Source organism: Mizuhopecten yessoensis, unplaced genomic scaffold (genome assembly GCF_002113885.1).
Source record: "Mizuhopecten yessoensis strain PY_sf001 unplaced genomic scaffold, ASM211388v2 scaffold716263, whole genome shotgun sequence".
NCBI lineage: Eukaryota > Metazoa > Mollusca > Bivalvia > Pectinida > Pectinidae > Mizuhopecten > Mizuhopecten yessoensis.
Genome location: NW_018480029.1, coordinates 25,791 through 41,031, shown reverse-complemented (window position 1 = coordinate 41,031; position 15,241 = coordinate 25,791). Strand labels below are relative to the sequence as shown.

Here is a 15,241-nt window from a genome sequence, read left to right as displayed (position 1 = left end):
AAGTATACTCCAAGTATACTTACAAGTATACTCCAAGTATACTTACAAGTATACTCCAAGTATACTTATAAGTATACTCCAAGTACACTTATAAGTATACTCCATGTACACTGTAAGTATACTCCAAGTATACTTACAAGTATACTCTTAGTATACATGGGAAAGTATACTTATCAATGAACTTGTAAATATACTTGAAGTATTCTCTAATTATAAGTCATACAGACAATTGTTCATTCATACTTCAAGTACTCTTCAAAGTCTAACACTAACACCTAATTTGTATACAAAATCAAAATACTTTGAGTATACTTGACTTATAATCTAAAAGGTATACTTTCAAGCAATACTTCAAGTATTCTTTAATCCTTTCACCACCGTAGACCATAATGGACTCATCCCCATAAATGCATGGTAGAGTCTACTAAAGTTACCTAGGGGTGAAAAGGTTAAGTATTAGAAAGTTCCGTAAGGGAATGCATTAAGAATGATATGTTCTTTTCTCACGCGTCCTCTGAATAATATAACGTATCTTAAAATCTACATGTGGCTTGACCTTGTTTTATTAAGAAATAACACAAACTAGCAATAGTCAGCATTTTAGTTTCAGTCGGGCAATTCTGAACACTCAATCTACACATGCCGATGTTCAGATCTGCGCCTGTCGTTTTCTTTCAGGTTCAACCGTTTCAGCTGGTTGAACCGGATACGAGAAAGGGGCCTAAGAGACCTGGTCAATATATATAAACAACAGAGCTGAAAACGTTACTCACAGTAATTTTGTTTTGTTTTTTCCTTTGTTGACGAGAGCATATGTACTAATATGAAAACTTTAAATATAGAACCTTTGTGATGAATTATGTCTTAAACAAGCATGTGTGGAGAACCGTGATTTTTGTGATAAAGTGTTTGTAAGAATAATCTTCTATAGAATGCATGTATAATTTGTGATGGAAGTCTATATCGAAAATTCTTTGTTTGGTTGCCAGGGGGAAAAGAAGGACATGTCAGCATGGTTCAACTTATTTGCTGACCTTGACCCTCTCTCCAATCCGGACGCCATCGGTAAATCAGCCGACGACATGTCAGATGCCCAAATGTAGAAGTGTTCATATTATTCCCTTGTAGAGTTAGCATGACCCAATTGGATGTCTTGCAATAAGTTTATCATTTCCTATCATTTACAGTGATCACACGGAAATCGTTACAATATTTGTAGGCACACATGATGTTGAGTCTAGAAAGAAAGTGAATATAAAGATTTTGAGATCAAGAGACACTAGTGTAGGTGTCTATATGGATGTCATTTGTGACCCTGTCTAGTGTTCCAAGGAGATTCTGTTGAATGTGGTGAATTCCTAAATATACAGAGAAAGGTTGTTCAGTAGATGGCATATATCTCAACACAATTGGACTGTAATAAAAGTTTAAGGATCCCCGTACCACTGCCAAAAACTGTAACTGAGTTTTAATAACTGTCTTTTTACGGCTTGACTATAGCTTTGATAAATCTTTTCTGAAAATAAAAGCTTACCTTCCGGGACATTCATGGGAAAGGATAAAGATGATATGAACAAAATATAATCAACAAAAATGTCATGATTGTAAAATACACGAGGGGCTAGACAATGATTTGTACCCTGGACTTCAGATTGTTATACTAGCGCTGTAATCTGTTGAACTGCCTAGTCTATGGAAGTGTCCTTGCCCAACTGCTACATTTATATCTAAACGGAAGGTAAGGAGAGGTTACTGTATATAGGAAAAACTCAGCACAGTGGGACAGGGATCCTTAAGGGGAGGTTACTGTATATAGGAAAAACTCAGCACAGTGGGACAGGGACCCTTAAGGGGAGATAACTGTATATAGGAAAAAACTCAGAACAGTGGGACAGGGATCCTTAAGTGGAGGTAACTGTATATAGGAAAAGACTCAGCACAGTGGGACAGGGAACCTTAAGGGGAGGTTACTGTATATAGGACAAACTCAGCACACTGGGACAGGGATCCTTAAGTGGAGGTAACTGTATATAGGAAAAGACTCAGCACAGTGGGACAGGGGTCCTTAAGGGGAGGTAACTGTACATAGGAAAAAACTCAGCACAGTGGGGCAGGGATCCTTAAGGGGAGGTAACTGTACATAGGAAAAAACTCAGCACAGAGGGACAGGGATCCTTAAGGGGAGGTTTCTGTATATAGGAAAAAACTCAGCACAGTGGGACAGGGATCCTTAAATCTGATTTCTCCAAATAACTTATTTCTCATTTCATGGTTTAAATCATTATTTTCTCCAACTTATAATCTACTGATGTCATTTAAGTTATTCAACAAATTATCTCATATCTTTCCAAATAATTAATTTCTGATATCATTGATTTGAATTTGAATTTTCTTCAAATTAAACATTTCTGATGTCATGCTTTAAATAATTATTATTTTTCAAATGAGTAATGTTGTGTTTTCAATCTTTTTTATTCAAAATATGTAATTTTGGTTGTTTTGATGATACAGATATTGATTCAGTCTATTTTTACAGGATCAGCTGGGTGATTAGCACTGATCATGAGGTGCCATACAGCGTGTTCTGATTTATTTGATACTTATTTTTATGTTAAAAACTTAGCATTCTCACTAAATTTTCCAACCTAAAGTGACCAAGTTCCCAGGTACATTATATGTGTGACTTAATCTCACTTTTTATCCATTTTGATCTGAAAAATTGTCCGATCTGAAAATTAATTCATCAATGAATCTCCTATATACAGAGTACTACCTGTTTTTAAAAAACACCCAGATCTAAGAATCTTTATAAATAATAATAATTAATAAAATAATTTGAAAGTTTGTGATTTTGTTCATATGACAATTCTTGGACACAAATTTGATATACATGTACTGAAAAGTGTATTAGACGTGTTCTTAGTGATAGATGTTACTGATTACGTTCTCAGGAGGACGTTCTGTTAGTATATCAGTATATATCTATAATTCTTTCTCTTGATATGTTGGTGGTTAACAGCCATATATTGTATTAGTTCAATATGTAAGTCCCAGCCAACATTCTACCAGAAGGGACATTAGGTTTGCACTCCATCTGTTTGTCAGTAAGTCTGTCTGTTTTTTCATTGAACCTTTGTTATTTACTCAAGATTCACACACAGCAGGACTATTTGGACAATTTTGTGTGGGAAAATGCTAATCTGTCCTGATAAATACTGGCTTGATGGTAGGACAATAGGTTTTAAAATAGGCTAGATTAGCTCTTTCAACACTGTATACCATAATGGACTCCATATCAATGCATGGTAGAGTCTACTAAAGTTACATAGGGGTGAAAGGGTTAGTGATGTTTCCCTGTGTAATGGAATAAACTGCCTTTTGACCAACAAATCATCAGATGGGTATTTGTCTAAGAGGGTACTAAAACAGTAGTTGGAGGGTAACAAAACATGTTTTAGAGGGTATCAAAACAGTCTTAGGAGGGTAACAAAATATTTTAGAGGGTACCAAAACAGTCTTAGGAAGGAGATAAAACTTGACTTAGAGGGTACAAAAACAGTATTATGAGGGTACCAAAAATTATCTTAAAGGGTAACAACAAGGTCTTAGTAGGGTACTGAAAGTACCAGAAATTGTCCTGTGTGTAACACAAAAATCTTTGAAGGGTACTAAAATATGTCTCAGATTGTACCAGCAAGGTCTTAGTAGGTTATACTGAAAAAGTCATAGTAATTTTCCAAAAAAGTTTGCACATATCAAAAATTACCCGAGAAGGATTATAAAAAAGTCTTAGTGGGTACCAAAGAAATCTTGGGAGGGTACCAAAATTTATCTTAGGGGGGTTCCTAAAACCATGAACATATGTCTACAGAGAATACAACTATATCTTAGGCGAGTACAATAAAATATTAAAAAGGAAAGTAGGTGTAGTTTGATGATTGGACCAAAACATGTCTTTGGTAAAGGAGGGTTGATTCTATTAGCTAAAAGTCATAACGACTAAAGTTGACTCTGCTTTGTAGCTCTATATCTTATTGATATATAGAAGGTAGCATTTATTTGTAGTATTAATTTGTTACTGTTATTGTAGACAGCTGAATCTCATGTGACTGACCGAAGGTGTAAATGGGACCCTGAGGTTGTGACCTTAATATATGACCTTGAAATGTGTTTTATTCAAGGTTAAACTTTCAACATGTATGCTTACTTTTATGTTTATTTTTTCCAAGGAAATTTTACTTCAAATAACACTTTCAGGCATTTTTCATGATGAATTTCAATATTTATTAAAACGTGATTGTAGTAACATTTAAAAAGAAAGTTGTTTACAATAATTTAACAATGACCTTATGGTAGTTTATCTAGATGTTCTATTTTTAGGTGAGAGATAACTTTTTTGTTATCAAATGGATACTAACACTGTTATAATGTAAAAAATACCTATTCCCTATTATTTTTAAATATTGTTATACATTGTATATACAATGTAGTCGGATACATTCCTTTTCCGTGTTGTTACATTATTGTCATTGCTTTTTTTCTAAACACTGTTTTGTTTTTTCATTGTTTATTTACATTCTTCAGTACCTATTTCTACAATCTCATCTATGTTGGGCTTGTTTCACACCATTAGGCAATTATTTATGCAGACATCTTTTTATATTTTCATTTTTATCAAAGAGAAAAAAGATCAGACCAACACATTGAAAGAAAGAAATGAAACATTTTCAGTATACTGGTCCATTACTTTTTGTGCAGTGGTAACGAAACTAGAACTTATTTTTAAAAAAAACATTTTCCCAATGAATTGACACACTACTTTACGTTAAATTATAAATCGGGTACCGGGTATACCCTTGTTTTCTAACTTTGAAATGTGTGCTCAAGTTAAGGATATATGTTACCTTTCTTCGATATAAATCTCCATTTGAAAAGAGTTCCAATTTAAGAAAACAGTAAAATGCACTCAAGGAATGATGATTTGAATAAATGCAAATTTAGCATATCTGCTGTACTGTATCACAATTTGTGCTCATTAATAAAACTACGAGGAATAATTTATTATTAACTGCAATTATCTTTTCGTTTTGACTGAAGGAGAGCATTGAAGACGGGTGCTAACTCCATAATGTAAAGTATGAACTTGAGGTCAAATTTGAACATTCAAATTCAGGTGTGAACACTGAGGGAGGTTGGTAACCTCAATGAGGAGAGGGACCTGGTGATTGTGTGAAAGAAGTATACATAGTCAACAATTCTTTATCTATATATTTATGTGTGTGTTGTTTATTTACACAAGTGATGTGTTTTGTACGCTGGTTATAATGTTGGTGATCTCTACTTATCATTTTAATGTTTATAGTCATACTGGGTACATAATGGCTATATTCATGATGTTTACATTCTGTTTATAAAAATAATCATAAATCATGGCGTCAACATGTTCATCAATCAAGATGTTTGTATAATGTTTATAATCATTTTGTTGACATATAATCTTTATAATCAGGATTTTCACACTCCGGTCGTAATCATGATGTTTAACATCATTTTAATGATCATACTGTTATAATCATGATGAGTACATTCTGGTCTAGTCCGAATTATTCTGACGTTTTATAGACTTTTTTTTTTAAGTGCGACATGTGTGTGAAAGTGACGATTTGTTTCTAAAAGATCAGTTTGAAGAGGGTCGTCCCACATATTATAGAGGGCCGGAGTTCTGACGTTACTCGACGACAGACCGATATAAAATAAGTCGATGAAACGTCAGAATAATTCGGACTAATTCTGGTCGTAATCATGATGCCAGCATATTGTTATAATTATGGTGTTTACACTCTGGTTATAATTATGATACCAACATACTGGTTATAATCATGATGCTAGCATACTGGTTATAATCATGATGCTAGCATACTGGTTATAATCGTGATGCTAGCATACTGGTTATAATCATGATGCTAGCATACTGGTTATAATCATGATGCTAGCATACTGGTTATAATCATGATGCTAGCATACTGGTTATAATCATGATGCTAGCATACTGGGTATAATCATGATGCTAGCATACTGGTTATAATCATGATACTAGCATACTAGTTATAATCATGATGCTAGCATACTGGTTATAATCATGATGCTAATATACTGGTTATAATCATGATGCTAACATACTTTTTATAATCATGATGCTAACATACTGGTTATAATCATGATGCTAACATACTGGGTATAATCATGATGCTAGCATAATGGTTATAATCGTGATGCTAACATGCTGGTTATTATCATGATGCATACTGGTTATAATCATGATGCTAGCATACTGGTTATAATCATGATGCTAGCATACTGGTTATAATCATGATGTATACTGGTTATAATCATGATGCTAACATACTGGTTATAATCGTGATGTCAACATACTGGTTATAATCATGATGTATACTGGTTATAATCATGATGCTAGCATACTGGTTATAATCATGATGCTAGCATACTGGTTATAATCATGATGCTAGCATACTGGTTATAATCATGATGTATACTGGTTATAATCGTGATGTCAACATACTGGTTATAATCATGGAATTTACTTTCCTGTAATAATCATGAAGCTAACATACTGTTTATTATCATGGTGTTTGCATATTTGAATGAGATTATGATTTAATTATTATAATCATGATCGTGTTCTATTGTTTCCGATTATGATGTATTACATTATGTTAGAAATCATGCAAATGATATGAACATTATGTTGATAATCATATTTACATAATTATTTTTCATTTACTGTTTACGATTGCCTTTACAGTGTGTTAAAGGCTGTAAAACAATGCTTGAAATCATGATTTTGTTTCTGTTTGTGATCATTGTTTATAAATATGGTGAATATAACCGATAGAAATGTTTATTTTAAATGTCAATCAATTCATTTCGGGATCAAAGTGCAAACATTCCTGTGTGTCTACAAATGTCAGAAATCCTGCTTACTATTATCCTATTTCATAAGTGTTGTCTAAGCTCTAAGCGAAGGGGTTGTCGGAGATGTCTTTTTTCCCCGAGTGGCCCCTTGGGCTTGTCAAATCTTTGTGTGCCCAGCCCTTGGAACTTGTCAAAGCTTTCGGTATGTCAGCCTCTGGAGCTTGTTATCAGAGCTGTCTGTATGCTGGCTTCTGGAGCTTGTTGATGGAGCTGTCTTCTGTGCTTTATCAAAGATTATATCAGTTCTCGGATTATGTTGAATAAAAGATAAGATACATTGAAAAATACTGACATTGTTTTCTTTTACAAAAAGATATTTGCCGTAAAACAGAAGTATTATTAATATAATTCTGCATTGGAAACTCTTTAATGAATGAGTATAGCATTCGGGTCATGGACAAGAGGCAGCAAGTACAGCCCAGGACAGGAACACATGGAGAGGACTTGTTCATGATCGTATTTTTCACTCGAAGAGAAGGAATCAAGTTAAGTAAGTCAAGATATCAGAAAATAAGTTCAGAATTATTTCTAATACAAGTTTCTATTCCTTATTTCCGCTGTCCCCAATTGTCACTATCAGCCAAGAGAGTCTTGTGTATTGTAATTCTCACATGTCTCTCAATATGTCTCCCTTACCTGTTAGATAATCAAATATGTACATGTTTAATGGTCAAACACGCATTGGGTAAACATAACTTATTTCGATTAAGTAATCTGGTTGAGTGAAACAAAGCACAGACAGCAAGCTTCAGTGTTTCGATGCTTAATAAAAGTATTGAGCCATCTTGGATATTAAAGTAAAGTGTTCCATGTACAACAAAGCAGGTCCGCCATTACTGAAGTTTCACAGGAATCCAATTTATATTTCCTAAGAAAATCCGAGCACAAAATCATCAAAAAAGAAGAAGATGCAACTTAGTGTTGGGGACGTTACTAGCAGCATCGACCTGGGAGGGGTATAGGTGGTAGATGTACTTTAGATCTGTTTTAAGGATCCCTGTCCCACTGCACATTAGTTTTTCGTACTAATAGAGTAACCTCCCCTTACTTTTGAATATAACTGTAACAAAGGACACGTGCACTATTTCTATTGTGACATCAACCTTTGTTGATGTAGCACATAACAAGATATTATCATGTAGTTGTCCATTATTAAGCGGTAACAGTCCGTTATTTGTTTAATAATGAACTGCTACTGGTCTTATAGCAGTTCATTATTACAGTTATAGCACGGAATTAAGTCCGTGGTTATAGGTAACAAAAACAATTGTAAGAATCAACAAAGTTAAAAAAAAAAGAAAAGAAAATTTCCTGCAACATGGTTTTACCAGATTCATTTATATTTATATGTAAAGTAAGTATAAGGCTACACACAAAACAACACTATCAAACGTATATAGGCGAGTAAACGTTTTTTAGTTTTGTCCTTTCCTTGTTATCGGAAACCTATTTTTTATATTGAGTTCTAGTATTTGCAAAAGGTGTGTCATATGAAGAAACGTGTTTTCGGACTAACCGACCCTTTGTTATGTAAACGATACAAACCGTGTGTGTCATATAGATCGTGACCACGTTACAGTGATAACAATAGGGAAGTATGTACTATGTAGGTTATTTTTATACCAGGTAGTATTTTGTCCTGACGAGTTACACGTATGTAAAGTTAAAGCCGTGCTATCGGTATCGCTAGAACCGTCTTTTCTTTAGATTTATAGCATTCAGGACATTCCTCGAGATTAATTTGGGGATACTTATAATGGGGTGTTCTCAGTTCCCCCACTTTTTAGAGATCAAAGAAAAGTGTTACTATAGGAAGACAATGGCAAACCAATTATTGTCCGTGTCATACTTACCGCACAGGTTATAACTTTCCTGTGTGAAAGTTACCTGTCTGACTTGTAGCTTTTTTGTGTATATGATATGCAAGGTATTTTTTGGATATTTATTTTAGAAATTTTAATAAATTGTGAGGGGTATGAAAAATTAATGAGTAAATAATTTCTAGTAGCAAACATGCATGGAAAAGATATCAAACCAATTGAATATGAATTTTTGAACTGCTGAGATATTAGGTATTGTTAATTCACTATATCTATGAATGGTTTCCCAGACTTAAAAAAATACTTTCATCACTTTCCTATCCGAGGACCAACTTTTGAATACATTTTTTTAATTCTGTGATGTTATATGCAAAAATAAATCGTATGACGGTAAAGTGCTCAAAATAATGAAAAACATATTTGATTAAGTTTCTCAAAACTGTTTCTTGGGTTAAAACAGATCGTATTTCCATATTAGTTTAGCCGAATGTGTAACGTTGTTTACTTTTGAACAGAAGAAGTGAACGGTGCAAGTTCGAATCCACGTTCAGATTAACTTTTTATTTAACATTTAGGCATGCGTTATTTTTCCTTAATTAAGTAATGGAACATTTTATTGATATTTTAATAACATACATATTGATTCATCTTCTATGGAATCATGTCATCAAATGCACACGTGTACAGTACAGCTACACTTTGTAGATAAGAGATCATTTTAAATGATATTTATGAATTGTTTTACCCTCCAACAAATGATGCCGAAATACAAAGCATAGGCTGTGATCACTTCTAGCTCAATGATATAATTAATATTGAAATATCTTGAATTAACATTTGCTATTAAACATTTGAAAGTCTTATATGCTGTATTATTAAATTATACATGATCAGCTTCCAGCTTAGATAGAACACCACCCTACTAGATACAAGGGTTAACCACACCTGTAAAAACATAAGTGTTGTCGATTATTGTATTGCGACAATTGATTGTTTACAGTTGGTTGAAGATTTTAGTATATGAAACTTTTCTAGTTTATTTTCCGATATTCACTGCCCACTCTCGCTTGTGTTAAATTCAAACTTTGTAAATGCAAATATGGTACATGAAACTCAAACTGATTCATGTGAAAAAACAAAAAAGTGGGATAATGAAAAAAAACTTGACTTCTGTGAAAATGTTAATACTGAATTAATGCTTGAAATATATGAAAAACTATGTAATGTCAGAACTGAAAATGTAAACTTATCTTTTATGGATGATACTTTGAAAGAAATATGTGAATGTTTTGTATCATCTGCAAAAACGTCTTTTGGAGTTACATGTATTAAAAACTCTAATAACTCCAGAAAAACTAATGTAAATGTAAACAAGCCTTGGTTTAATCAAGACTGTAAATCTGCTCGACAGAATTATCAGCGAGCAAACAGATTGTACAAGAAATATGGTTCCAGTATTTTTGACGAAGAGTAATATAAAGCGGAGAAAAATTATAAAAAAATGTTAAACAAAAGCATGAAAATGTATAGAACCGAATTGTGTAACAAATTAAAAAATATGCGGTCATCTGACCCAGAAGCATATTGGAAACTTTTTAAACTCGTCAAATAAAAATATGCCATTTGTGTAATACTGAAGTTGGAGATGAATTCCATTATATGTTTAATTGTCCAAATTTTTCAAATGAAAGAAAATTGTATATTCCAAATTATTATAGTAGGCAACCAAACTGTTTAAAATTCCAGCAACTTTTTTCAACAAATAACAAAGTTTTACTAGTTAAAATATGCAAGTATATTAATATAGTAATAGAGAGAGTCCTTTCTCCTGGTTAAAACAGCACGTACTCTATCTTGAATGTACCCATTATATATTTTCTTGATATCACATGTAAATTGTGGTTTAGAAGAATAAAATCTTGTCTTGTTTTGGTAAAAGCACAGGTAAATACTGTCAATACTACTCAGAAACAGACTATAATCCTTCTAACAACATTCTTCCCCCATGTTATTTTAAAAAGTGGGGGAACTGAAAACAAGCCTTTATAATAACTATAATGCTATTTTGTGGTGTTATTTTCTTTCCTGGCCACATTATTAGTATCGTTGTAATGTTTTGTCTTGAGATTTATGACATGTAGGACATGTCTAGCGTTCAATTAGGGAACATTGATATTTTTATGGTTAATTTGTGATTAAATATTACGGGTCAATGTTTATGTTTTGTTGATGACGTCACTTTAACTGTAATGTCACAAGCCGCTAATTAACAGTCCGACAGAACAACAGTATGTGGAACTCATGTGTGACCAGTCTTGTCCAAAAAGCCTTGTCCAATTGTTTTCAATTCACCAGGACACATGTGTGACTGCTATATAAACAAAACACATTATGTCTGTTTCTGTCTATTGATTTTAATTTACCTTTCCGAACTGAGCGAGTCCTGTGTATTGTAATTCTCACATGTCTCTCAATATGTCTCCCCTTACCTGTTAGATAATCAAATATGTACATGTTTAATGGTCAAACCCGCATTGGGTAAAAATAACTTATTTCGATTTAGTAATCTGGTTGAGTGAAACAAAGCACAGCCAGCAAGCTTTAGTGTTTCGATGCTTAATAAAAGTATTGATTATGTATTTGCTATGTTTAATGTTACATTCCGCTAAAAATGTTATTATTAAAAACTTACTGGCTTTTAAAGGAACAGAAGCTGAGTACGAGGTACTGGATAGAGGTAGAAAACATAATTTATCATTATTTATCATATCATTATTATTATTTTGCATTTTTTCTTGTGAAATGACGCTTTCTCTTATTCGTTTTCTCAAAACGAGAGATTTTTATTTTGTGCCGGTCTCGGGATCTAAACAGAATTTAGTCTAAGTCTTAAACTAATTTCACTTTCTTGGACATAAGTCTGTTTTATGGTGCCGGAACCAAATCTCATTTCCAAATACTGTATCAGCAAGCCAGCACAAGTATGTATGTTTTCTACCTGAGATCGCTGTGTACACTGATCGGATCATTAATCGTCACGCATTGCCTAGTTGTAATTTTCTCCTAAATTATCCAAATCGATCCACCCAAATTATTCTGCCATTGAAGAATACATCTTTAAGGCGAGTCACGATACGCTCTGCTGCGTGACGTCATTGTATCGGGCGGAGTGGTAACTATTTATAAAGACATACAAATACCACCAGTGATTTTGGTCACACCTGAGTGGCAGACATCACAAATGAACATTTGACGGTAAGCTTCAATACAACATGGAGCTTTCGATCATTCGACTTATCATTTCGTGGGTTTTGGGAATTATTTCGACCACAGCCATTAAATTCCAAGGAAAATTTGAATGGGATACAGAAGGTAAGTCATTCAAAAGCAGACGACACCAAAATTACCCGGTGTTGGCACCATGTGGGTACCATGAACTGCAAGTGGCATTCTAGAAAATCAACATAGTTCAATGACTTCAATTCTAGACGTTAGCATTAATAATACATTAAGGGTATCGGGGACTACTGTTGTCTTGTCGCACCTCTTTTCTATATACAAAGACTATTTGAGACGGATATCATTACTTTCATCAAACCTATGCTGCTCTAAACTCTACGTTTGCTGTTGGGACTGTTAACATCAAATGTAGGGATATCAATTTTCTGTTTTCATTTCACCATAATTAGTGTGTATACGTACTGCGTTGTACACGTAAAACTTAGTTTTGGGACTGGAATATATGCTGATTGTATTAAATCTACATGCGTTAAGTACATACAATTACGACCTACAGGTCATTATGTATAAATGTACTCGCCCTACCGTGGCAAAGAATGTGAAAATACACCCGTGCCGATTGTATATGTGTCGACCATTTAAAATACTTCCACTCGTTACCCTATTGTGTACTTTACCTATTATGTGGTCACCCCTTTGTATGTGTAGCAGTGACCTCTGGATAAATAAAGATAGCCCTAGACTTAAGGAGAACCTTAACTGGCTACGCCCACACATCAATGTCCCTTTTGTAACGTTAATCTTTTGACCCAAATCTGACCAGGCGATAGTGAGACTTGGTCAATATTGAATAGTTTGAAGAGAAAACTGAAGTATTTCATCCAAGTTGGACTGATTTGCAAGAGAAACCGTTGTTTATTGAGAATTGAAACTTGCAATTGGTCCCTAACCATACAGTCACAATGACGGACCAGGGTAGGGTAGGGCATTCCAGGGGCTTTGGAATCGCCCAACCCAAAGTTTATTAATTTTTTATTTCTAAAACCGTGATATGCGTTTGTTTGTGTATTCGGATCCGCTATTGAATGACAGGTTTGGCTCCAATTTTGTTAATGTTGTATGTTTAAATGAAATATGACATTAGGTATACATGTACAGGCACACAGTGTAAATATGTCCTGGTTTATTTAAATAGTGTTAACTTCTTATAAAAATATTTATTGTATGGCCCGTTAAAAATTTTAACTTAAATTCAAACAACGTACCCAGTTCCCTGGTATTTTTTCCCCGATAGATTATTCCAGTCAATCGACCCATCGCTGCGTAGAGAGTTGTCATTTTCAAATAAAAACAAGTTGAAATCGATTTAATATTAACTATGAAATGTATTATATTTAACAGTTAAGCAATACATAAAGTTAATTGCAATGGTTTTCGGTAGAATATTATATGTTTAATATATGACACTGGTATGACTAATTTTTCATTTTGTTTCACGAGTGCTTATCGCGCGTGAAAACTTAATTAAACTGTCACATGCGAGTGAAAACCAGAACAATGAGCAGTGTGCTGGCATGTTATGTTACTGATGTGTAAAGGAAAGTTAATGATCGTGAAATCATACCGGTTGTAAGATGATCATTATTGTGGTATTATAATATGTAAACAGAAGGTTCGGAAGCTGATGAAAAGCTATTCGTTGCACCTTCAAAATTGCAAGGTATGAATTAGAAGACGCAAACACTAAAGAACGTACCTGTCCTTCAAGTACAAATCTTTACATCAGTTCAGCTTAATAAACAATTATGTTATTTAGCAATCACCCGAACCACTCGTAATGACCTATCAGGGCATTTACAAAGGACTCACTTAGTCTTTGAGTATTAAGTTTTTGGCAATAAAAGGCGTATTTTGTTTCAAAATTTGAATGCCTTATAGAGTTAAATTTAGAGCTTCTTTCGTTTGGCAATTCAGATATTTCGGTTCACTTTAACTTTTTCGTTTATATATATAAGCCATGTACAGCATTTCATCAAATCCAACAATAGATTTTGAACAATGCTGTATGACATTATATATATGTACGTCATGTTGATGCATATTTTCATTGTTATTATGTAATTGTAAATGTTTGACGGGAGGAGGCTGTGATAAGTTGTCATAACGTGTGCCCAATCCCTTGTTCCAATTAATTGGCAATGAAATATGTTTAAAGTAAAGGATTAAATCACCGGACTAAATAATACAATACAGAAGATGATGACGACGACAGCAATACAACATGGCATTATCTATTGGAAATGTGTGATGTACTTTGCCTCCATGTTGTGAGTTCATCAACCTCTGGCCAGTACCCGGATGTTCATTAGATATAAACTGATGACTTCTGCCTCTTTTTCTATGCATGCTTAATCAGGAGTTAAGCGAAAAGGATGTGCTGTTGTTTATATTTTCTCAGTTCTGCACAACAGATAATATAGGAAAGTTATGTTTTGTTTTGTTTCAGAACATGTGACATTAAAAATCAGTGACGAAGGACGCTATAAAAGATCACGTGGTGGCGTTACGTCGTTTCCGGATGTCATGGGGATAAACTTTGACACGGCCAATACGTCTGTCAGCCTATCTCTGAGACGTAACTATGGTTTAGATGAGAACCTGCCTGTCTACGTCATCAAAGAGAACAGCCTAGTCTTACAAACTCTTCCGCTAGTAACGGTAAGATTTACCCCATAGTAAACCCATAGTTACGGTCATATTCAAGCATAGTAACGTTACCATCTACCCAATTATAGCAGAGAGATATACCCCTAGTTACGGTAGATCTAAACCTAGTAACAGTAATATTCAGTTGTAATATTAAGTAAGATGATTCCCTGGCTACGGTCCGATCTAAGTCTTGTAACGGTAAGATTTATTTCTGGTATAGTTAAGATCTACCTATAGTTACGGTGACATCGTATCTACACTACGTGTAACATGTAGTAAAGTTATAATTACGGGCAAATACCCAATGTTGTGACCGAACGGAGGACGGACGGTGACCGAACGATGATCGCTCGCTAGCCAGACGCTAAACGAATGCAGGATGTACAATAAGGCATGTATTAACGTTCGGAACACACAAGGCTCGAACGGCCGCTAAGCGGCCGATAGGACTGTTATCGGCCGATATACGCCGATAAACA

The 15,241-nt window shown here is 34.1% G+C and overlaps 2 protein-coding genes across 4 annotated transcripts in view; both read left to right on the top strand.

Moving 5' to 3' along the window:
• Positions 1–1,798, top strand: part of LOC110442425 (islet cell autoantigen 1-like) — a 33,945-nt gene extending 32,147 nt beyond the window's left edge. For all 3 annotated transcript variants that reach the window (XM_021486023.1, XM_021486024.1, XM_021486021.1), the window contains one exon: positions 990–1,798. In XM_021486023.1, the coding sequence (XP_021341698.1) occupies positions 990–1,103 (114 nt within the window). In that variant the 3' untranslated portion in view covers positions 1,104–1,798. The remainder of the gene's footprint in view (positions 1–989) is intronic.
• Positions 1,799–12,085: 10,287 nt separating this feature from the next.
• Positions 12,086–15,241, top strand: part of LOC110442429 (A disintegrin and metalloproteinase with thrombospondin motifs 6-like) — a gene marked incomplete at its 3' end in the record, with an annotated part of 28,935 nt that continues 25,779 nt past the window's right edge. Inside the window, exons 1-2 of the mRNA XM_021486032.1 lie at positions 12,086–12,185; positions 14,560–14,771. Of these exons, the coding sequence (XP_021341707.1) occupies positions 12,086–12,185; positions 14,560–14,771 (312 nt within the window). The remainder of the gene's footprint in view (positions 12,186–14,559; positions 14,772–15,241) is intronic.